Genomic DNA, 25,299 nt, shown 5'->3' with positions numbered 1-25,299 from the left:
CCGCCCGAGTATGGGTGGGGGCGAGGCGATTCGATCATATATAACACCTATACTGCGCCTGATGCACTGGTTACCGGTGTGTTCCTGAGCCCAATTCAAAGTGCTGGTTTTGTCCTTTAAAGCCTTAAACAGTTTGGGACCAAGTTACTTGAAGGACCGCCTACACCCATATCAGCCTGCCCGCACTTTAAGATCAGAAAGAGAGGCCCTTCTCATTTGCCCACCCGTGACAGCAGTCAGGTGGGTGACCACATGTGAAAGGGCCTTCTTTGCAGTGGCCCCACACCTTTGGAACAAGCTGCCATCAGAGGTCCACCATGCTCCATCACTGCAGACTTTTAAGAAGGCCTTGAAAACATATTATTTTACTTTGGCCTTCTATTGATATGACTGCTACTGTTTCTGCTACTGCTATTAACATCATTGCTGGTTTTATTCTTGTTTTTATTCTTGTCTTTATTGTTTTTATCACTTCTAATATTTTAATTGTTTTTATGTATTTTATTGTTGTAAGCCACCTTGGGAGGGCTTCTGCCCTGAAAGGCAGCCAAGAAATATTTTAAATAAATAAAAATAAATTATCAATGAGTCATGGGGAGAATCTCTGGAGCGACCAACCACCAGGGATGACTTTGCAGGCATCACACACGATTTTTGTCCACAGGATGTCCCATAAATGAATGGTGTCTGAGAGTTTACATTCCTGTAGGGTTAAGAATGTCTTTATACATTAAGATGACATGATCTATGATCACCTTTCTCTTTCTATCTCTCATAGAATCATAGAACAGTAGGGCTGGAAGGGGCCTACAAGGCCATCGTGCCCAGCCCCTGCTCAGTGCAGGAATCCAAGCCAGAGCATCCCTGACAGATGGCTGTCCAGCCTCGTCTTGAGCGCCTCCAGTGTGGGAGAGCCCGCCGCCTCCCCAGGTACCTCTCTTTCTCTCTCTTTGCTTTTATTATTAAAATATAAGATGCACAGAAAGTGGGGGAAATTGAGAATAAGTATTCATAAATAGTTAACAGAAATAAAATAGCAAATTCCACAATAGACTAAACAGGGAATAACTTAGAGCAGAAAGAGAACTTGTAATGTTCCACTAAGTATGCACTATTCATCTAAGACTGACAAAATCAGGACACAGGACACCCACCTTAATAAGGTGGGCTGTGATGTGAAAGGACCAACAAATGACACACCGGAGGACACGCCTGCTTAATCAGCAGGGCTCCTCTCCCTTCTGGCCCAGAGGCAGTGGTGTGGCTAGGGCAGGACGCTGGGGCCAAGGCCAGCTCAGCTCAGCCCCCCCCAAGGATCCCCCAGTGAGCAGCAGGAGGTGGGGCGGCAGCAAACAGCCCCAGTGCCAGCACCGGGGTGAGCCTGGGCCCACCGGGGCTGACAATACTGACAGGTGCTCATCTTTTAAAATGTTTACTTTGAACACATATTATCTTTTTCTACAGCAAAATGGTGCTTATTCCCACATAAATGTGTTTAGCATCAGGACAGCAGAAGCCAACAATATTATATTCCTGTATTCATCATGGTGCTATGATTCACTGAAGTTTAAAAATGTGAAACCGCCACATGCACAGAGATGTTCTTTAAAAAATCAGGGTTGTCAAACATTTTTGGTTTTGCTTTGCTCTGTCTCTAGTGAATCAGGAATGTAGAAGTGTGAACTGGCAATGGGTGGGAGAAGAGAAATCATGGTGCTCTACTTCACAACTGAAGTATACGCATGGCCATCCAAAGGGGCCCCCTGTAAGACCACCAAGTCCAGGATCCAAAATGTCCTTGCTGCACCACTGTCCAGAGGACATAAAGGGTTCTTCGCAAAAGAGCAGTGAAAGTCTGCAAAAGGGCCTGGTATTCTGTGGGGCTGGTGCATGCGCCTTGGGGCCCTGCACAAGTCTGGAAAGCAGAACCTCTCCCTCTCTCTCTCTGACTCCCACACACACACACACTCACAGAAGCACACACACCACACATATATTCATGTGCAACGTGACTTGCTTTCTATAATATAGTCTGATTATGCTATTTGATTTTTTTTCCTGAAGAGGGAAAAGCAACCCATGTTTTGTCCCTAGGACTGGATAAACTTCACAGAGCAGAGTTTCTTGAGGATCCGTTGCCGGATCTGCTTTGTCTTGATGCTGTATACAATGGGGTTCATTAGAGGAGGCGCCAGCAAGTAGACGTAGGACATGAGTATGTGGATAATGCGGGGGGCACGTTCCCCAAAGCGGTGTATCAGAGACAGGCCAATCATGGGCACGTAGAACAACAGGACGGCACAGACGTGGGAGACGCATGTGTTGAAGGCCTTGAGGCGCTCCACTTTGGAGGCAATGCTTAGCACCGTTTTCAGGATGAAGATGTACGAGAGGAGGATCAGGAGTGAGTCAGTGCCCACTGTGAAGGCCACAACAGTCAACCCGTAGATGTGGTTGATAATGATATTGGAGCAGGCCAGCTTCATGATCTCCAGGTGCAAGCAGTAGGAGTGGGAGAGGACATTGGTCCGACAGTAATGGAAACGGTGGAGGAGGAAGGGCAGAGGGCAAATCAGAGAGAGGCTCCGCAACACAAAGGCCAGCCCCATTCTCACAATCCTCTGTGTGGTCAAGATGGAGCCATATCTCAGCGGGTTACAGATGGCCATGAAGCGGTCGAATGCCATAGACAAGAGCACAGACGATTCCACCAGAGAGAGGGAGTGGATGAAGAAGAGCTGGGCAAAGCAGGCACTGAAGGTGATTTCGTGAGAATTGAACCAAAATATGCCCAGCACTGTGGGCAAAGTGGTGAGGCACAAGCCCAGGTCAGTCAAGGCCAGCATTGCCAGGAAATAATACATTGGCTGGTGCAAGCTTGCATCTGTCCTTATGATGTGGAGTACTGTGGAACTCCCCAGGATCACGGTCACATAGATGAAGCAGAAGGGGAGAGAAATCCAGTGATGGGCATATTCTAAGCCCGGGAATCCTGTCAGGAGGAATGTGGTGGGGCTGAAGGTTTTGTTATCCAAAGGCGAAAAGTTCATCGTGAAAAGCAATCGCGCTCCACTTCAGTGCTTTACAACTACTAAAACCTATAACGAAAAACTGACTTTACTGCGGAATTCTGGAGGTGGAAATATTTTTCATGGGACCATAGATGATTGCGAAACAAATCAGTTCCAAGCAGTCAGTGATGGCTTTAGTTGCTTGATGCTGTTTTATGTTTTTATGTTGCTTTATGCTTCTTTACAGGGTTCTATCGTAAGCTAACTGGAATTAGCACAAAGTTAGTATCCTACCGTCTCAGCTCAAGAAGCTGTGATGCAACTGGAAAAAGCCCTTACAGTGGAATAGCTATTAATACAGCATCAGCCTCTTGGAGCTTCAGTTGCCTTTGAGCCTTCCTTGCGCTACTTACGTTAGTGTTTGGTCTTTGTTATGTAGAGGAGAAAGTGGAAGGGGGGAACTTGTAAGGCGAAGGCGCATTCTGGCCATGTTTTTACATTCACTTTAACAACCTAATGAAAGCAACACCTTCATATCTAACCCTCCTTGCTGTCATGCTAAAATGCTTCCCACTTTTTCAACCACCCATTTTACTCTGAAGACAACCAACTCTGTATTCAGTTTGCAACATGAACTGTATATTCTCTCTCCATGTTTAAATCCAAAGCCCAGTGAAGACACATTAATTTCTGTGACCTAAATAAGCTGTGCCAATGATGAGTAACACAATTTGCCAATGACTCTCTCTTTCTCTCTCTCTGCCCAGAGAGGTCCTGCCAGTCAGAATAGACAGTACTGATTAGATGGACTAATGGTCTCACTAAGTGCAAGGTGCTTTCGTCCATGTGCTTCCGCTAATCATGGCTGCAGGGACCAGACGCTGGAGAGCCAGTGTGGTGTAGTGGTTAGAGTGCGGGACTGGGACTCAGGAGACTAGTACCCACTTGACCATGAAGCTCACTGGTGGATTTTGGGCCAGTCACTGACTCTCAGCCTAACCTACCTGACAGGGTTGTTGTGAGGATAAAATGGAGAGGAAGAGGAGCATGTATACCACCTTGGGCTTCTTGGAGGAAAGGTGAGATATAAATGTAACAAATAAACAAAATTAATAAGCTATGCAGATCATTGAGAACCTGATCAGAAAGGGCACACTCTGTTGGGTCCTTCTCCTGCACAGATTCTGTTGAACGGAATTCTCTTCAGCTGACGAAGTCCACACTTCTTAAACCTCAGATCTGCAGCCTGGGGGGGGGGGGGGAGAGAGAGAGAGAGAGAGAGTCTTTTTAAAATGCTGAGCTTCTCGTTTTACTTACTTATGCAGAGTTTCTCAAGCACAAGCAACCTAGTGTGACCATGCAAGCTGGTCTATGGCCCTCATGCTGTCATGTTCACCTCTAGAAGGGAGATTCATACCCTTGGAATTTAGATAGCACTAAGTTATCAGCTAACTAGGTGATTTAAATTCTCGTAGGAAGGAAGTTCCGGGAGAGAGCGCAGGACAGGAAGGCCTGGCGTGCTATGGTCCATGGGGTCACGAAGAGTCGGACACGACTGAACGACTGAACAACAACAGGAAGGAAGTACAGCCAGTCTTTTTATTATGGGTCCAATAGGTTTTGTACTTGACAAGAAAATATTTAAAACCAAGCCTTGAGTTATAGTTTTTATATAAATATATTTACTCCAAAATGTCAAGCAATATTTAAATGATAACAAGATACACCATGAGAGCATAGAACATATACACAAATGTGAGGTGGTGGTTGTAATAGGCAAAACACAGTTCAAAAAGCTTTCTAAGAATTCTTTCAGGAGCTAGAATCATAGAATCATAGAATCATAGCATAGTAGGGTTGGAAGGGGCCTACAAGGCCATCGCGTCCAACCCCCTGTCAATGCAGGAATCCAGGTCAGAGCATCCCTGACAGATGGCTGTCTAGCCTCGTCTTGAAGGCCTCCAGTGTGGGAGAGCCCACCGCCTCCCTGGGTAGTTGGTTCCATTGTCGTATTGCTCTAACACTCAGGAGGTTTTTCCTGATGTTCAGCCGGAATCTGGCTTCCTGTCACTTGAGCCCATTATTCCGTGTCCTGCACTCTGGGATGATCAAGAAGAGATCCTGGCCTTCCTCTCTGGGACAACCTTTCAAGGACTTGAAGAGCGCTATCATATCTCCCTCAGTCTTCTCTTCTCAAGGCGAAACATGCCCAGTTCTTTCAGTCTCTCTTCAGAGGGCTTTGTTTCCAGTCCCCTGATCATCTTTGTTGCCCTCCTCTGAACCCTCTCCAGTTTGTCTGCATCCTTCTTAAAGTGTGGTGCCCAGAACTGGACACAGTACTCCAGATGAGGCCTAACCAGTGCTGAGTAGAGGGGAACTAGTACTTCCTGGGATTTGGAAGCTGTGCTTCTATGAATGCAGCCCAAAAGATCATTGGCCTTTTTTGCAGCCACATCACATTGTTGGCTCATCTTCAGCTTGTGATCGACGACAATTCCAAGATCCTTCTCGCTTGTAGTGTTGTTGAGCCACATATCCCCCATCTTGTAATGGTGCATTTGGTTTCTTTTTCCTAGGTGCAGAACTTGGCATTTATCCCTGTTAAATGTCATTCTGTTGTTTTTTACCCAGCACTCCAGCCTATCAACATCACTTTGAATTTTGTTTCCGTCTTCCAAAGTATTAGCTATCCCGCCCAATTTGGTGTCATCTGCAAATTGGATCAGCATTCCCTGCACCTCCTCCTCCAAGTCATTAATACAAATGTTGAAGAGCACCGGGCCCAGGACTGAGCCGTGCAGTACCCCACTCGTTACCTCTCCCCAGGTTGAGAAGGTCCCATTGATAAGCACTCTTTGAGTCCGATTCTGTAGCCAACTGTGGATCCACCGGATCGTTGTTTCATCTAGCCCACTTTGAGCTAGTTTGCTCATCAGGATATCATGGGGCACTTTGTCGAAAGCTTTGCTGAAGTCGAGGTAGATGATGTCTACAGCATTCCCACGGTCCACAAGGGAGGTGACTTGATCAAAAAATGAGATCAGATTTGTCTGGCAGGATTTGTTTTTGACAAATCCATGTTGGCTTCGAGTAATCACGGCTCCCAGATGGATTGCTTTATCATCTGCTCCAGAATTTTCCCAGGGATTGATGTCAGACTGACTGGTCTGTAGTTCCCAGGTTCCTCCTTTTTACCCTTTTTGAAGATAGGGACAACGTTAGCCCTCCTCCAGTCATCTGGCACTTCCCCCGTCCTCCATGATTTCTCAAAGAGAATAGACAGCGGTTCTGAGAGTTCTTCTGCCAGTTCCTTTATGACTCTAGGATGCAGTTCATCTGGCCCTGGAGATTTGAACTCATTCAAAGTAATTTGGTGTTCCTTGACCATATGCCTGTCGATCTCAAGCTGCAATCCTGCCCCTTGAGCCTGTACTTCGCCTTTGCCAGGGGGGTCATAGACCCTCTTTTGGGAGAAGACTGAGCCAAAGTAGGAATTGAGCACCTCTGCCTTTTCTTTGTCATCTGTTATCGTTTTGCCATCCTTATTTAATAGCTGAACCACCATTTCTTTCCTCTGCCTTTTTCTATGCACGTAGCTGAAGAAAGCCTTTTTGTTGTTTTTAGCCTCCCTCACTAACCTCAGCTCGTTCTCAGATTTAGCCTTCCTGACGCCATCCCTGCAATTTATTTATTTTATTTATTTATTACATTTATATCCTGCCTTTTTTCATCCAAGGAACTCAAGGCGGCGTACATAATCCTCCTCATCCTCCTCTCCATTTTATCCTCACAACAACCCTGAGAGGTAGGTTGGGCTGAGAGTCTGTGACTGGCCCAAAGTCACCCAGTGAGCTTCCATGGCCGAGTGGGGACTAGAACCCGGATCTCCCGACTCCCAGTCCAGCACTCTAGGCACTACACCACACTGGCTCTCAGTGTACCATTTCTGTGCTACCTGCCTGTACTCTTCCGCTTGGCCTTCTTTCCACTTCCTATATGTGTCCTTTTTTGTTATCAGGTCATCCCTAAGCTGTTTGTGAAGCCACATTGGCTTCTTCTGTTGTCTTCCGCCTTTTCTTCTTGTTGGAATGGTTTGTGATTGTGCCTTGAGAATTTCCTTTTTTAAAAGCTCCCACCCATCTTGGACTCCTTGTCTCGTTAGAGTCACTTGCCATGGGACCTTACTGATCATTGTTCTGAGCTTATTAAAATCAGCTTTCCTAAAATCCAGGGTTTGACTACGCTCGGCTTTTGCTTCCCTTAGAACCGAGAACTCAAGTGCCACATGGTCGCTTTCCCCCAGAGTTCTTGTAACTGCGATTTTATCCACTAAGTCATCTCTGTTGGTTAGGATCAAGTCAAGGATAGCCGATCCTCTAGTTCCTTCCTCTACTTTCTGTAGAGGAAGTTATCCGCCACACAAGTCAGGAATTTCCTGGAGGGGCCATGCTTTGCAGAATTTGCCTCCCAACAGAAAGAAAGAAAGCTAGCCTTTCTTTAAAAAGAGAAGATGTCTTGCCCATATGATATTTCTGAGCTGTCCCAAAAGGACAAGAGGAGAAGTCAAGATGAGGACAGGTGTTCTCTTCCTGAAATCTCTCTGCTCTGTCCCTAATATTTCTGTGATTCCTGGTGAGCTGGTACGTGTTGTTTAACAAAGAGAGAAACTCAAGCTCATCACTCCTTAATAGGGATGGCAGAGAATTCCGCCACAGATCTCGGTGAGGCCGAATGCCAGTGCATTCAGCCCCCTGAACGCTGTGGTGGAACGGCCTGCCCCCCGCCCCCCCACGGATCCCCCCCGGGACGAGACTTACCTGGGGCAGATCTTCCGGGCGGTGGCGGCAGCAGTTGGTCTTCCGACCGGCTGCCGCCACCGCCATTTCCACTCTTGTAGAAAACAAAAAAAGACGTGATAGGCTACGTAAATCTTTACGTAGCCTATCATGGCTGGGTGGGTTTAAAAAACAACAACCCTCGTACGCAAATGGCGGCGGCTACAGCCACCGCCATTTGCGTTCCTTATTTTTGCCCTCTTAATCTACGTAAATATTTACGTAGACTATGACGGCGAAAATAAAGGGGAATGCAAATAGCGTAGCGGGTGCTATTTGCGTCCCTTTTTGATTCCCTGTTTTAGCCTATGTAAATATTTATGTAGGCTAAAATGGGGAATCAAAAAGGGACGCAAATAGCGTCCGCTACGCTATTTGCATTCCCCTTGATTTTTGCCATCATAGTTTACGTAAATATTTACGTAGATTAAGAGGGCAAAAATAAGGAACGCAAATGGCGGTGGCCGTAGCCGCCGCCCTTTGCATATGCGGGTTTTTTTTGTTTTTTTGTTTTTTACCCAGAGCACTCCACGGCTGGAAATCCGGCTGCGGACGGCTCTGGCCTGGCTGGGCCTGGCCGGCTGCTCTGCGGAGCTGCCGCGGAGCGCAGCCGGCCGCAGAGGATTCCAGGGGGGAGGAACGGATTGCCTCCCCCCCGTCGAGGATTCCGGGGGGGGAGGGACGGAACGCCTCCCCCCCCATCAACATAATCCGCGAAAGGTAAGTGACTTTCGTACATCCCTACTGCTTAACAATTTTAACTAAATTCCTAGCTCTGACCTGGGAGTGATATATTTATTTCATCTCTTCTGAACAATACTTCTCAACAACAGCCTTCCATTAACATCCAAAAACAAGATCCTTGATTTTAGGTCATATCTGAGTTTCCCCACACCCTTTTTTAACCTCTATTGTCTTTGGGCTGCTTTACCCATGGCCCACTTTCAGGTCTATTCACTCCTCAAAGTAGTTCATCTCATCTTCACTGATTTATGGCATTAAGCAGAAAAGGTTAACGATAATGTACTTTACTACCTAACCAGCTAGCCTTCCTTCAAATTCCTGAGCTGAACCATATGTTACCACCACCACCACCACCCCGAATTAGATGGGCAAAAGTTCATTTTTGTTTGTCACTTGAGTCGATGATAACAGACTAAGAGGTGAAACATCTGCTAGGCTCAAAATGATTTCTACTCATACTCTCAGTGTCTCTTTATGAGAGCATTGGCATAGTGGTGGCAGGTCGTGCCGGGGCTTTGCTCCGGCACTTTTTTCGAAGCCAGCCCCCAGCCGGGTCGCAGCCTGCTAGGGAAGGCAGAGGGAGCAGAAGGGAGTGCAGGCGGCTGCCTCTTGGCTGCCTCTCGTCTACTATGCAGAGCCGGCCAGACAAATGGAGCGAGGGAGGGAGGGAACCCGAGGGAGCTCTGCAGCCTCCTCTGCCCCCCCCCATCTCTTGGCTTCTCCGCCCGTCCCTGCTGCATGCCTGTGCACCCGGCGCTGCCTTGTCTCCTGCAACCCCGGCCACCTGTTCAGGGCTGCTGCTGCTGGCCGCAGGGGGGGGCGGGGGGCGCTGCCACCATTATTTATTTATGGGGCAGGGCAGGTGGCTGGTTTGTGCCAGTTTTTTGGATTTATCACACAATCCTATGCATGTTTACTCAGAAGTCAGTCCCACTATGTTCAAGTGACAATTGGGCTTTCTCCCAGGTAAGTGTGCGTAGGACTGCAGCCTTAGCTGCCTTCCCAAGATCTGTAAATTTAATTCGAAATAAGGACCCATTGGATTGCACTGTTATTAGGGATGTATGAATCCCTTACCTGGCTCAGTTCCGGGGCATCCATGGTGGGGGGCAGGTGTTCCGTCCCTCCCCCCGGAACCATCCCTGGCCAGCTCCGCTCCGCAGCGACTCTGTGGAGCCGCTGGCTGGGGCTGGCCACAGCTGGACTTCTGGCTACGCCTGCCGCCATTTGCGTCCCTGCCAAGCCATGATAGGCTACGTAAATTACGTAGCCTATCACGGCAAAAGACAGGGATGCAAATGGTGGCTGCTACGCCATTTGCATGGCTGCCTTTTGCCATGATAGGCTACGTACTTGCGTAGCCTATTACGGCAAAGAGCAGGGGCACAAATGGCATAGTGGCCGGAATTTGTGCCCCTGCTCTTTGCTGTGATAGGCCACATAAGTATTTACGTAGCCTATCACGGCAAAAGGCAGCCACGCAAATGGCAGCCGCTACGATGGCCACCATTTGCAGCTGCAGCAGTCCGGCAGCGGCCGGAAGATGAGCCGGAGCTGCCGGCACTGCATCTGCCGCCACATCTGCTGCTGCATCCGCCGGCGCCACATCCGCCGCCAGGTAGGCTCTGCCCCGGGGGGATTCCGCGGGGTGGTGGTGCGGAGGCCATTCCGCCACTGACTCCAGGGGATTCTTTAGAATCCGGCCTCACTGGAGTCCGTGGTGGAATTCTCCAACATCCCTACTGTTAATTCTTGAACATTAATTTCTACAGTAAGCAGAATTGCCAAATGCAGCCTGCTCTGTTGGCTACAATTTTTGGTACAAGGTTGGCATGTATCTGGGCAAACAAGCCCCGGTGGAGGGAAGAGAAACAGAAAAAAGTCAGTTGGGGGGAGAGGAGAAAGAAGGGGTGTGTGTGTGTGTGTGTGTGTGGTTCAATCCAGCTGGGTGTGTGGACGTTTCTGTTGCGGGATGGGAGAGATAAAATGAAGGAGCTTAGGGAAGGCTAATGGGTAATGCTGGGGCGCTAGGGGAGTGTGCAAGGGGGCTGTTTCATTGAGAAGGGGTCTGTCCATGAGGGCTGAGCTGAGAGGGTGAAGCGTCCATAGAGGATCATATTTTGAAAACCTCAAATGTTCGTGTTTGAGTGAGTGGGTGGGTGAAAAAGATTTTAACACCCCTGCATTTTTTCCTCAGACGTCCAATTGAAGTACCCCGGCCTTGCTCTCAGCTGCCCTGTTTTGGATCCCAGCTGAAGGCGGTGCATCTTGTAAGGCCTCACAGCCTTAGAAGGGGGCATGGCCGTGACTGTCGCGAAGGGGCCCTGCGCTCCTGAATGTGCCGCTGTGCTGCTATATGAGAGATGCGGGCAGCACTGTATTCCGGCAGCTGGCCAGGCAGGCTGTCGCCCAGACCATCGCAAAAGTCTTGCAAGGTTCAGAGTGGCCCAAGATGGCAGAATGCAAGTGCATAAACAAGAAGGCAAAGGCTCCCGGGGCAAAAATGTGTCTAACCTGAACAATAAAAGTGACATCGAGCCCACATGTTCTCGAATACCCATGACAGCATTGAGTGTGCTGCAGTGCTGCACCAGCACGCCAGCCAACTTACCCAAGCCCAGTGGTGAGAGGGGCAGCTGGCACAGAGTCCTTTCCAAACAGACAACTGGGAACCCAAGCCAGGGCTTGGGCCTGTGTGAATCCATCTTTATAGAACGTGCAGAGAACCAGTCCCTTTGGAACAGCAGCACTGGGCCTGAGAGACCAGGAAGGCGCTTTGTGCCACCGCACGGGGACTTCGAGAATGTTGTTACCTGTGCTTCTCTCACAAGACACAGCTGTAATTACAGCAGTTAAAGCAAAAGCCCAGCTGTATTCTGCTTCCGAGTAAGTGCATGGCTTCCAAATCCCGATAAAGGCCAGCTGAGGCCTGGCTGCAGGTCCTGCCTCTGCCAGGGACTCAGTGTGTGGCCTTCTGCATGTCTAATCACGGTATCTCTCAGCCTCAGTTTGCCTCTCTAAAATGAAGATGACTGTGGTTGATCCACTCCATGGGACTGCTGCAAACACAGATTTTCAAGACGCCTTGCTTCAGTTACCTGGCCACTTGAATTGCTCTGGAAAAGTAATGCACCCCGCAAGCTGCTGTGTTGAAAAGAAGCATCCCTCCGTGGAGTACGGCATGTGCTGCTTGTGGGGCTGCCTTTGCAGACAGTGTGAAACTGCAGTCAGGTGAAAATGCAGCCGCTAGGCTGCGAATGGCAGCCAGGCGACGGGGTCAGATCTTGCTGTTTTTGAAACAGCTTCATCGGCTCCAGCTTGTTTCCCAGCTCAGTTCAAAGTTCCCAGCTCAGTTAGTCAGAGATGGGGGAGCAACGAGTTCAGTTTGCACCTGAATGTTCTTATCTGAATATTTGCACTTTTGAACCACTATGTGAACCAAAACTCAGTTATCCTTCGAAATTCGCACTTCTCCAAATTTCGCAATGGAGTTCCCCAAACAAAAAATGCATACAAAAATGCGTAGATTGGGGAAAATAACATTTAAAAATGCATTATATTAGGAACATTGCTTTAAAATGCCTATATAAGGAAAAATGCATCAAAGATGCAGGCATTAGCAGAAATGTGCACAAAAATGCTTATGAATTTTCATGCAAACTTAAAAAAATAACCCTCAAAGTTCAGGATAAACCAAACTTAAGACTGCATAAATGCTGAAAGGTTGAGTTGAAGTGCCGGTAGCTACCTTTAGTGCCTACATGCTTTGGAATCCAGGCATTTGCTCGACTGCCTTCTCCCATGCCCACCCAACCATTCACTGAGGTCATCCTCTGAAGCTCTGCTCTGGTACCCTCTGAGCGATGCCAGGCAGTGACCAGGGAAGGAGCCTTCTTTCTGGGATGGCCCTGCTTTTTTTCTGCATACCAATCCCAGGAATACTTGTCCGGTGCTTACATTGATTTCAGGGTTGGCACAAGCACCAATGAAGTAGTTTGTGTCCCAGAAAGTAGCCCCCCAGGACTGCAAGCAGACAAAGTCTCTGATGGATTTTCCATCCTGCTCACCTAAATGCCCTCACAGGTGAGTAAGTCAGCAAGGCCTCCCTTGGTGACCCTAAAGTGCAGGAAGGCTGGTAAGGGTGGAGGTGATCCGTCAAGTAATTTGGTCCCAAACCATTTAAGGTTTTAAAAGTCAAAACCAGAACTTTCAATTGGCTCAGAAATGCACAGGTCACTAGGGCAGCTGACATGGTATGGGCATTATATGATCTGACCCCCTTGCCCCCACCAACACTCAGGCGGCTGCATTCTGCAGCAGCAGAAGTTTCTGAACCACCTTCAAAGGCAGCCCCACATGCCGTGCATTACAATAGTCCAGCCTGGATGTCACTAGTGCGCCAATAACTGAGACAAGGCCCATCCTCTCCAGATAGGGCCGCAGCTGGCGGACCAGCCTAAGCTGGTAAAACAGACTCCTGGACACTGCAGCCACCCAGGCTTCCCCAGTTAGCGGAGAGTCCTGGAGGACCCCCAGACTGTGTACTTGGACTTTTAGGGGGAGGACAACCCCATCCAAGACCAGTTATAAGCCTCCATCCAGAGTCGTTGGTTTCCTAACCCACAGTACCTCCATCTTGTCTAAATAAAGTTTCAGCTTGTTATCCCTTGCCCACCCCAAAACAGCCTCCAGACTCTGGTTCATGAGTTCAACGGCGTCCCTGGGAAGTGCAGATGGAAACGAGAGGTAGAACTGAGCATCATCCACATATGGATGACATTGCAGCCCAGACCTCCTGAGGACTTCCCCCAGCGCTTCACGTAGATGTCAAAAGCATGGTAGACAAGAGGCACCTTGTGGCACCTCACAGGCTAATGGCCATTGGGTGGAGCAGAAGTCCCCCAGCACCACCTTCTGAGACCGCTCCCCCAGGAAGGACTGGACCCACTTTAAAACTGTGCCTCCCAAGCCAAACCCACTTAGGGATGGCGGAGAAATCCACCACGGACTCCAGTGAGGCTTTAGAATCCAACCCCCCGGAGTCTGTGGTGGAACGGACTGCTCCCGCCCACCACCTCGTGAAGTCCGGTAGGGATGGACCCTACCTGGTGCCGGCCGGTCCAGGTCCATCAGCTGCCGTCCACAGCCATCCACTGCCGGGCTGCGGATGCAAATGGCGTCCGCTATGCCAGACACCATTTGCATGGCAGCAGCCGGAAGTCTGGCTGCAGACGGGCCTGGCCAGTGGCTCCGCGACTCGCCACAGAGTGGAGCCGGCTGGGAAGGATTCTGGGGGGAGGGACGGATTTCCTCTCCCCTCCAGCGGATGCCCTGGACCAGATGGGTGAGTGGGGTTCGTACACCCCTAAATCCAGTTAAACAATACAGGAGGACGCCCTGGTCGATGGCATTGAAAGCCTTTCTGGAATGTTACTAGAATGGTGTAAAATGGCCTCTGGAAAAGTGGCAGGTGGATACCAAAGAAGGGCCTGGGGGTGGGGGGTAGGTTCTGTGGCTGGTCCCTGGTCTGGGTGTGTGTGTGTGTCTCAGATAGGGATGTACGAAACTCACTTACCTTTTCGAAGGGTGACATTCGCGTTGGGGGGGAGGCGCTCCGTCCCTCCCCCAGAAATTCTCCCTGGCCGGCTCCGCTCCGCGTCGACTCCGTGGATCTGCCAGCCGGGGCCGCCCGCAGCTGGACATCCAGCTGCTGGGCAGCCTGCACAGGGACACAAATGGCGGCTGCCGAAGCCGCCTCCATGTGCATCCCTGTATTTTGCCGTGATAGGCTATGTAAATATTTACGTAGCCTATCACAGCAAAAAAAGCGAACGTAAATGGCAGCCGCCGTATCCGCCATTTGCGTTCCCTTTTTTTTTGCCGTGATAGGCTACGTAAATATTTACGTAGCCTATCACGGCCTCCACAGGGACGCAAATGGCGTCCCTGCGTTAGCCGTGATAGGCTACGTAAGTACTTACAAAGCCTATCACAGCTATAATGAGGAAGCGAATGGCGGCCGCAGATGCAGCCACCATTTGCAAAGCTGCGCGAACGGCAGCAGGTAGGTGCTCCATTTCGTGTGCCTTTTGTGGGGTGGGGGGGCGGGGGGCTTCGTTCCACCATGGATTTCGGGGGCCCGAATGCACTGGCATTCAGCCTCACCGAGACCCGTGGCGGAATTCTCTGACATCCCTAGTCTCAGATCAGTCTGTTGGCAGCTCAGCTCCTCCAATTGCTTTCTCTGCCCTTGTTATTTCTGTGTAATGGCTCCCTGTTTTTATCATACTGATGTTTTTATGATAACTGTTTAAAGCGGCATTGAATGCCAACTATGGTAGGAAGGCAGCACACCACTTCTTAAAGCAAATAAACAAATAAAATAGCATGAAGGTCCTTACATGGCATGAAAGTAATGTTTTGGGTTTTTTTAATGGCCCTTATAGATTTAGTGGCTGCTTAAACTCCAAACGGTCTTGGTAATTGGGTTCTGTGTGTGTGTGTGTTGGGGGGGCACTTTGTCCCCTCAGAACTGCGGAGTGGCCTCCGTGCAACAACATGCGCTGCGTGTTCAGGGCGCAGATGGCTGTGGTGATGTTCTGACTGAGGGGGGCGCCCCAAACCCTTCTCCTTCTCCAGAGAAAGCCAGCTGCAAGTCGCACCCTAACCGAGCCACTGCCGTTCAGGGGGGCTTCCCCCCTCCCCACTGGCGACATAATGGACATCTGAATCGTGCCGTGCGCGTTCTCAACTGATGGTGCGATTCTGCTGGGATCTGATCTCCTCCTGGAGCGGTGGGTATAAGCCTCCCTCCTCTACCTGCTGCCTCCTCCTTTTCCTTGGCTCTCTCCTCCTGCCTGTCGGCCACAGCGGCAAGGGTGTTGGCTGCTCTTCTAACTGCTGACACAGGAGCAGGTGAATGCAGGGCGTGTGTGTGCGTGTGTGTGTGTGCAGGGGGTGCGAGATAGCACCTCCAAAATGTCTTTGTGTCAAAAGCTTTCTCAGATAAATAGTACAACGGACTGTTAGTTGAGAGGTGACATTCCTCTCCTGAGAGCTCATAGAAATATAAAATCCACAGCTGGGCAATACCTTTATGAGGACCAACTGAAATGCCACAAAAATATGCAACATTTCAAGATCTCCAGAACTCTTCACCAGGCTCAGTGGCACAAAAAGCAGAGTATGAGGGAAGAAAGAGAAATATCTAAATGGTTTTTGTACCACCTAGTCTGATGAGGAATTCTGGAAATTCGACTGTTTGCACATTTTTTGTGGGATTTTGGTTGCGATGCCACCCTAATGGCAGAAAGCGAAGAGGATCTAAAGAGCCTCTTTGTTGAGGGTGAAAGAGGAGATTGCAAAAGCTGGTTTGAAACTCCACATTAAAAAAACGAAGATCATGGCATCTGGCCCCATCACTTCCTGGCATATAGAAGGGGAAGAAATGGAAGCAGTGACAGATTTTACTTTCTTGGGCTCCAAGATCACCGCAGATGGTGACTGTAGCCATGGAATTAAAAGACGCTTGCTCCTTGGGAGGAAAGCTATGGCACACCTAGACAGCATAGTAAGAAGCAGAGACATCCACCTTGCCGACAAAGGTCCGCATAATCAAAGCTATGGTTTTCCCAGTAGTAATGTACGGCTGTGAGAGCTGGACTATAAGGAAGGCTGAGCGCCGAAGAATTGATGCTTTCGAACTGTGGTGCTGGAGAAGACTCTTACGAGTCCCCTGGACTGCAAGGAGGTCCAATCAGTCCATCCTAAAGGAAATCAACCCTGAGTGCTCATTGGAAGGACAGAGACTGAAGCTGAAGCTCCAATATTTTGGCCACCTAATGCAAAGAGAAAAGTCCCTGGAAAAGACGCTGATGCTGGGAAAGATTGAAGGCAAAAGGAGAAGGGGACGGCAGAGGATGAGATGGCTGGATAGCATCACCGATGCAGTGAATATGAACTTGAGCACGCTCTGGGAGAGAGCGCAGGACAGGAAGGCCTGGCATGCTATGGTCCATGGGGTCACGAGGAGTCGGACGCGACTTAGCGACTGAACAACAACAACAATAAAGGTATTGCCCAGCTGTGGATTTTGGATTATTTTTCATGGACTAGCACTTCCCCCACTCCCATGGAGATTTCAGGTTGGATCCAGATTTAGTCCATACTTAGAATAGACCCACTGGAATCCTGGATCCAATCACAAGTCAGGCTATTGTCCATCTATCCAAGTTTTCCCTGTTCTGACTGGCAGTGTCTTCTCCAAGGTCACAGGCAGAGAAGGGTTCCTACCTGAGGACCTTTTTAAGTGGAGATGCTGCCAGGGACTGAGTGTGGGGCCTTCTGCATGCCAAGCAGGTGCTCTGCCTCTGAACTACGAGGCCTTCCTCCAAAGGGCCTGGGAAAGGCGTTGCCCGGGGCTTAGCAATCATACATAGCATTTGAACAGCACTGTTGAGGGTTTAAGGTGCTTCCCATGTATTCTCTTGCTGATGCCCTTACAACCACCCTAGGAGGTGAGTGCTCTCTCAGTCCCCTCTTGGAGAGCAGCCACCTCAGGCCACCTGGCAAGTCCCTGTCAGGTGCAATTCTCGTCTGTGTAACTTGTTCTGCTGGTCTGGTCCCTGCAAGCACGTGAGTGGCCGCATTCTGCATAAGCTGGCATTTGTGGGTCAGCTTCAAAGGTGACAGGAAATATGCTCAGGACTGTAGCCTTTCTCTTGGACTGGGGAGAAAAAGGTTCAAGCAACAGCCCTGCCTTGAAGGCACTGAAGGAGCAGTTATGAGCAAGGCATGTGTAATGGCCCTGGGCCTGTAACCAAGTCACCTGTAGTTTTAGAGGGGCCTAGAGGTCCATAACGCTTTCTGCTTTGGTCCAATTCTCTTGCTAGTGGGCCTCTTGGCTGGTAAGATGAGTCAAAGGTTGATATCGCCGCCTCAGCACATTCCATGCTAACGAGCTCTGAATCTTATCAGGGCCTGGGAAGCGCCTGAGAAGCGAGGCTCTGTTTACAGGTGTCTGTGCTGGGAAAGTTCTGAGTGTTTTCCTTCTGAACAAGCACTGTTAGTCTATGCTGGGAACGTTGCAGATGAACGCTAATTAATACTTGCTACTGTCATGCTGCCTCACTGCTGACATGTATGGTATAAAACCCAGTTTACCCCATGGCTCTGGGTTCAGAGAAGCTGTCTGATCCAACCATTGGGTACGCCTGTGCGCTGTAGTACTCAATAAAGTCTCCTTGTAAGCAACCTGGATCTGGCTTATCGCTATCTCGGCACCTCCAAACCTTAGCAGCCCACGGCCAAGGCAATACAGCATGTTCTCTGGACCCTATCAGTGCATGGAAAAAACAAGTAGCCTACCTCACTCATGGGGTATTTTCAGGACAAAGCTGTGCCAAGTACCATGTGCTGAGAAGTGGTGATGGAGTGATAGCTCATAACTATTTATGGATCATATTTATACCCCACCCTTCCTTCCTTCCTTCCTTCCTTCCTTCCTTCCTTCCTTCCTCCGAGGGGCTCTTGCCGGTGTCCAGAGGACGTTCCCATTGTCTTCCCATGACTGCCATTCCGTAGGCGAGGCAAGGAGAGAGAGGAACCAGCCAAAGGTCACACAGGGACTCAACAGGGGCTCAAACTCCAGCCTACCTTGTCCACGTATCCCCTTCTGGCTGACCCCACTCCCTGTTCCCCATGCCCTGTAAGAGCCTTCCCCAACCATTGGCCCTCCTGGCTGGGAATTATGGGAGTTGCAGTCCAACATATCTGGAAGGCACCAGAATCTCCATGTTGTGAACACTATGCCCTTGATAGTGTTTGGGGATAGATGGATTGCTGCCAAAATGGCTGCTCCTTGCCCAGTCTGTTCTCAATGGGTTGACAACTTTTTAAAAACCTTGCTTCCTTTCAGGATCAGAGAGCTGCCATGGTTCAGAATCAGAACTGAACAGATCCACATTCCCAGTCTAACATGTCTGTCTCCAACTGGACCTTGCTCCACCCTTCCGCCTTCATTCTTGTCGGGATCCCAGGACTGCAAGCTTTCCACATCTGGATCTCCATCCCCTTCTGCTCCATCTACATCGTCTCTCTTCTAGGTAACTGCCTCCTCCTGGGGGTTATCAAGAATGAGCCAAGCCTCCATGAGCCCATGTACTTGTTTCTCTGCATGCTGGCAGTTGCTGATCTTGTCGTCTCCACCACCACTTTGCCCAAAATCCTGAGCATTTTCTGGCTTCAGGGCAGAAGCATCCATGTCAATGCCTGCCTGGCCCAGGTTTTCCTGGTCCATTCTTTTTCTACCATGGAGTCGGGTTTCTTTGCCGCCATGGCCTTTGATCGCTATGTGGCGATATGCAACCCCCTGAGACACTCGGCCATCTTGACCAACACAGTCATCACCAAGATCGGCCTGGCTGTCTTGATCCGAGGGGCTGTGCTGCTGTGCCCTCACCCCATCCTGCTGAAGCAGCTCCCCTACTGCAGAGGCAACATCATCTCTCACACCTACTGCGAGTTCATGGCACTGGTGAAACTGGCCTGCACCGATGCCGGGGCACCCAAAGCCTACAGCTTGACAGTTGCCTTTCTGACTGGAGGGCTGGATTTCATCTTCATCATTGTGTCCTACATCCTGATCCTCCGGACCGTGTTCCAGCTTCCTTCCAAGGAGGCACGGGTCAAATCTCTCAGCACATGTGGTTCCCACATCTGCGTGATCTTGATATCGTACACTCCAGCATTCTTCTCCTTCCTCACCCATCGATATGGCCACAGGGTTGCTCCCTCTGTCCACATTATTATTGCCAACATCTACGTCCTGATTCCACCCATGATGAACCCAATCATCTACGGGGTGAGAACAAAAAAGATCCGAGAAAGCATTCTCAGAACCCTCAAGGTCTCCTCTTCAGGAGGCATGGAAATGGGAAAGTAAGACCCTTTCCATACCCTTGGGAGTTGTGGAATAAATGCACATTCATTTCTCATGTGTTCAGTGTTCAGCCTACTCTGCTTCCTTCGAGGCTGTACTTACTTTGCAGGGATTTGACATCCCCCGCACTCCGACGTCTCAGTATCTTCTACTTGGGAAGATGTGATGGGTCTCCTAGAGAGCACATCCATTGCTATTGCGTTTGTTACTGCTGTGTCATTCTGGAAGTTGCATGCACACTAATTGTCCCTGTACGACATGATCAGTGATTATGAGCAACATTGCCTACTCCTCTCTCCACATCATTTCATCAGGTTTTTTGGTCTGTTTTTAAAGGGTTAAATATGTTTTGGAGCTTCTTTAGAAGCTGCACTCTGTCACTCCAGTGCCATCGCTCTGAGTGACTTGGCAAGCAGCAGCGAGGCTGAAACACACACTGTCCAACCTGTATAAACCCTTTGCTTAGGTTTACTCTAGGTTATTTCTTAATTCTTTGGTGTCTATGGATCATATTCATTGGTAGCCAGAAGAACATAAGAGGAGCCCTGCTGGATCAGACCAAGGGTCCATCTAGTCCAATGTTCTGTTCACACTGTAGCTGACCAGCTGTTGACCAGGGAAGCCCAAGGAAGGCATGAGCGCAACAGCACCCTCCCACCCATGGTCCCCAGCAACTGGTGTACATAGGCTCTTTCTTGTGGTAGTGTTGTTGAACCACGTATCCCCCATCTTGTAACTGTGCCTTTGGTTTCTTTTTCCTCGGTGCAGAACTTGGCATTTATCCCTATTAAATGTCATTCTGTTGTTTTCTGCCCAGCGCTCCAGTCTATCCAGATCACTTTGAATTTTGTTTCTGTCTTCCAAAGTATTAGCTATCCCGCCCAATTTTGTGGCATCTGCAAATTTGATCTGCATTCCCTGCACCTCCTCCTCTGAGTCATTAATACAAATGTGGAAGAGCACCGGGCCCAGGACTGAGCCCTGCGGTACCCCACTTGTTACCTCTCCCCAGTTGGAGAAGGTCCCATTGATCAGCACTCTTTGAGTCCAATTCTGCAGCCAACAAACTCTAAAAGATTAGTGAGACAGGACTTACCTTTGTGGAATTCTTTTTCAGCAGGGCTTGTCCTTCTATATGCTTACTAATTTTATCTTTAATAATGCCATCAACCAATTTCCCCAGAACCAACGTTAAGCTAACTGGCCAGTAATTTCCCAGATTGCTCCTGGATCCCTTTTTGAAAATTGGTGTTACGTTGGCCATGTTCCAGTTCTCTGGTACAGAGGCTTATCTTAGGGACATGTTGCATATTTGATTAGAAGATCAGCATGTTCATATTGGAGTTGAGAACTCTAGGATGGATACCATCTGGGCCCAGTGATTTATTTGCTTTCAGTGTATCAATAGGGTTGAGAACTTCATCTTATGTCACCACTGTTTGCCTCAGTTCCCCAGACTCCCTTCCTGAAAACATCAGTTCAGGCACAGGCGTCTGTCCTAGATCTTCTGCAGTGAAGACGGATGAAAAGAATTCATTCAGCTTCTCTGCAATCTCCTTGTCCTCCTTCAGTGCTCCTTTAACTCCATTGCACTAGCAGGAGGAATGTCCACTCACGCAAGGCAAGGTACATGATTTTTGCCAATTCCCCCAGTCTTCAGCAACCCTCTGAACCAGGTCCAGTACTGTTCTGGAGGGTCCCCCAGCCTTCAGGATCATCTTTTTGAGGGGAGGGGAGGCAATGCTGGGGGGTGCAGTGGGTAGGGAGAATCAGAGAAAACCAGATGCCCTGCCTTGTGCATGGAGAAACATTTTCTGCTTGCACTCCAGTAGGTACAAGGCAATATGGTCTCTGTGCCTTGCACTAGACTGCATGTCTAGCCAGATTTTTCTTAAACAGATCAACAAAACAGACGCATAGAAGTCCCTCCAGACAATTACCGCTAAAGCTAGTCTGCCACTGCCACCTGCTATATGCAAGATTATCAGAGAAAAGTGGTTAGAATGTGGATGCCGCACATTTGGACCTGCTTGTAAGGCCACCCCCCCCCCCCAATATCAAGGAGAACCCCTCCCTCCCTACTCTTAAGAACCTATGACTTGTTGTGCTGAGGGGCCGGTGGACGCTCTTGCCACACGTCCATCTAGCCCATGCGATCCCCAGGTGCACCAGGGACCAGCAAGGCACAACGGCACAACTGCCACTTGCGCATGCCTAGCCCTTGCGGGGTTCATTGCATTTCTGGCTGTTGTGGTTATTCCACTTTGACAAACTGACCCCGCCCATCATGGAGTTACACTATTACATGCACCCTGCCTCTCCGAGTGGTGAGACGTCCCAGGGGATCAGCGCTTACTCAGGTTTGGTTTCCTGTGGAGGGCATTTATTCACAAATCTCCCAGCTGACCATGGACAGAAGTAGAGATGTGAAGGCCTGGGAAAAAAAACTGGAAAAAATTGGGGAAAAAATGTGTTTTTTCCCATCCCCCCCCCCCCCCGGGACAGTTTTTGTTTTGTCACCATTGTGCATTCTTGACAGTTTGGGTTTTGCTCTATAGAATCCTGTGTTTCTGATGCTGTAGCAGTCATTATATGGAGTTCTAATCTATTCAAACAATAATTACAAATTTATTGAGTTTACTTTTAAAAGTTTTAAACGATGATGATAATTTTTATGATCAAGCTAAATCATATATAAAATAACTTTAGGAACAGAAAGGCTACTTTACGTTCCTAAGCAGCCCTCCCCAACCTGGTGCCCTCTGGATTTTATGGACTACAGTGCCCAGCATCCCTGACTCTTGGCCATGCCGCCTGAGGGTGATAGAAGCTGAAGTCCAAAATATCTGGAGGGCATCAGGTTGCAGAAGGCTGCCTGAAAGCAACAAAGTGACTTTAGATCTGCAAAGAGAGCTAAAAAAAAGCATTGCCTATTTTTCAATTTTTCCAAAATGTCCAATTCCGTTGACCCCTGCCCCCTGAAAAAACCGTTTCTTTCCCTGACCTCAAAATTTCCAGAAATTCTGCATCACTAGACGCAGCCCAGCTTCAAAGCTCCAGCAGCCCAACTCCACTGGCCCCACATCTGGTCTCGGGGGAGACAGGCCAAGACGTGTGCAGAGTCCGAATGCTGCTCCCTGTCCCTTTGTCCCGGTCCTGTGCCTCCTCCTCAGACACCTGGATCAGGCCACTCTTAGATACAGAGGGGAGGGGGGGAGAACGGCTGGCCCTCTGGCCAAAGCAGCTTGTCTCTTTCAGAGGAGTCTCTGGTCTCCAGCACCACCCACCTAGGCCTGGTGAGCTATTCGCCTGTAACGTCCCTAACAAAGGAGATTGTGGCCACCAGATACTGTGCTGGGGATCACCCAGGAGGACCCCAGCAGTGTTCCTGGGCCCATTAACCCTCTGCTGTCCAGCCCCCACTCTGATAAATAGTGGAGAAAATGGAGGAACCACTGCAGCTGCCTTCCGAGGGGGAGGGCAGGGGGCCCTCCATTGAGAAGCACCCCATAATTAACAACGGATGGATTGTGCAAAATCTGTTCCATCTGTGTTTCACAGGTTGTCGGGTGCCTTCCCTTCCGCAGTCCGTCCACTGATGGAATCAGAGGGGTTTTTAGTTCCTGAATTTGCACAAATGTGCATGTGCAAAAATGTGCAAATTCCTCCCAAATGCACAAAATCCCCCCAAAGGTGCCTTTCCACACTTTAGCCTATGGGAAAATGCACAATTTTTGGCCATTTTTTTATTTTTATGCATATCTTTCAACGACAAAATGTGTGCAAAATTGGGAAAGTTAGAAAGACCGTCCACAAGTTGGTGGAATCTGCCCGACAGGGGAAAGCTGTCCTGCTGCAGAATCCACCAGTTGGATTCATCAAAATCCGAACTCATCTGGTTCTGTTGCAGATTCCTCCAACATCCACAATAAAAAACCCCACCAAACAAAACACAGTGGCCTGAATACATTCCTGGTGAAATTAATATTGTTAATTGACCAATGAGGAAAGTGTTAAACCACTTTGCATTCACAACATTGCTGTCGATAAATCGACATGAGAAAAAGAAAAAAGGCTCACAGACATAGAGAAAAGAACTGAAATATGGGAGAGCAAACACAGCTTACACAGATTGCCCAATGGAGACTGGGGAGTTAACAGCTACTTGCCCCCTCCTGGTTGAAAGTCAATCCGCAGCTCTTGGAGCTGGAGATTAAAAAGCACCAGTCCCAAGGATCTGCACTGGGGCGGAGGGGGGGACGGGACGGGACCTGTTTGTCAGTGATCTGGAGTGCAAGGTGAGCTGTCAGGTGGCCAGGCATAGTGGGGCAGAGCTCCTGGTCTGTATGCAGGAGGGCCCAGGTTCGCTCCCTGGCAGCATCTTCAGGTAGGGCTGGAAAAACCCTGCCGGACCGCTGCTGCAGCCAGTCGACAGCACTGGGCTGGCTGGACCCAGGGTCTGACTCGCGAGAAGGCAGCTTGCTTCCCATGTTCCTAGAGAGGGCCGTGTGCTTCGGAATCCCTCTTGCTCAAGACGTGGGGCAGACTGAGGGCCACCGAGAGGTGCTGGTGAGCCGAGGCATCTCAGGCCGGCCATGGCCTTGTGGCACCTGGGCAGCCCCCACGCCCTGCTCCAAATGGCCCCCTGCCAGGCCTTACTCAGCAGGGGTGCCCGGAGCTGGGCCTCCGATGTCGGGCGGGGCTTGCCCACACTATGTAAGCTGGCGGACATGCTGCTTGGCCCCTGCGGCACTGCAGTGGCCCCCTCTCTGGCTGCCCCTGCCCTGGTCTCCCTCAAGAGCCGGGCCTCCAGGAAAGCCCTCCAAGGGCCGCTCACCCCACTGCCCCCCATTGCCACCTGGTGCTCCTTACTTAGGTCTCCCGGCCCTCCCCGACCCATGTCTGCTTCGCCTTGTCTCCTGGGCAGAGAACACGTAGTTCCATATTTTGTACAGCATCTGGCACATGACCAGTACCAAACCTGTGTTAGGTAGTACTGGTGCTAGCACTGTGTGTGTGTGGGGTTTGTGTGTGTGTGGGTCTGGTAGATACTGCAGAGTAACACAAGAGTCTTTTCCAGTCCAAACTATCCTTTAGTCAGTGGTAAAGGGCAGCCTTCCTAACCTGGTGCCCAACAACCAGCTTGCTCCTGGCCATACCGGCTGGTGATGATGGGAGTTGTGGCCCAATGCATCTGGAGGGCACCAGGTTGGAGAAGGGTGGTGCAAGAGAGAACTCCGAAGTATGAAAGAGCTTTGAAAAATATGCGTTGGTGTTTTTAGGGACATAGGAAGCTGCCTTATCCTGAGTCAGGCCTATCTAGCCCAGCATTGTCGACACTGACTGGCAGCAGCGGCTCCCCAGGATTTCATTTCAGGCAGGAGTGCTTCCCAGCCCCACCTGGAGATGCTGCTGGGGATCGAATCTGGGACTGTTGCATGCCTAGCTGGTGCGCCGCCATTGAGCTACGGCCCCTAGATATTTGCTAATCATCATTTTGCTTGTCCTTGTAGCTGTTCCCCTGATGCCCTCAGAGCTCTAGGGCTTTCATCTCAGGTACAGACACCAAAAATGGCCCTGTGATACCCCAGTGCCAGCCGGGGGGGCTTGCTGGGGCTCCACAGCCAAGGCTATAACCCTCCCTGTCTCTCTCTCCCCCAAGCTGTCTCTCCTTCACCCTCCCCAGCGACTGTCTGGCTGCTCGGCAGACCTTGTCCGTCGGAGGCCCTCCATCCATTTCCGAGACAGGATCAGGTAGGAGCTTTGCTGC

General features: G+C 49.8%; 2 protein-coding genes and 1 long non-coding RNA gene across 3 annotated transcripts in view; 2 read left to right on the top strand and 1 right to left on the bottom strand.

The window, feature by feature from the left end:
• The window catches only part of LOC146349206 (uncharacterized), a 178,027-nt gene that overhangs the window by 132,877 nt on the left and 19,851 nt on the right, over positions 1 to 25,299 (top strand). The window lies entirely within an intron of this gene.
• LOC146349209 (olfactory receptor 51G1-like) lies at positions 2,091 to 3,050 on the bottom strand. The gene has a single exon (XM_084841565.1). The coding sequence runs from the start codon at positions 3,048 to 3,050 to the stop codon at positions 2,091 to 2,093; it is 960 nt and encodes a 319-aa protein (XP_084697691.1).
• LOC146349208 (olfactory receptor 52K2-like) lies at positions 18,567 to 19,532 on the top strand. Its single transcript, XM_084841887.1, has one exon. It carries the CDS (start codon positions 18,567 to 18,569, stop codon positions 19,530 to 19,532), a length of 966 nt encoding a protein of 321 aa, XP_084698013.1.

The sequence above is a fragment of the Heloderma suspectum genome, chromosome 3 (assembly GCF_057233095.1).
Source record: "Heloderma suspectum isolate Gila_16-S chromosome 3, 16-S_ref, whole genome shotgun sequence".
NCBI lineage: Eukaryota > Metazoa > Chordata > Lepidosauria > Squamata > Helodermatidae > Heloderma > Heloderma suspectum.
Note: the sequence above shows the minus strand (reverse complement) of the source record. Positions and strands in the feature narration are given on the sequence as shown.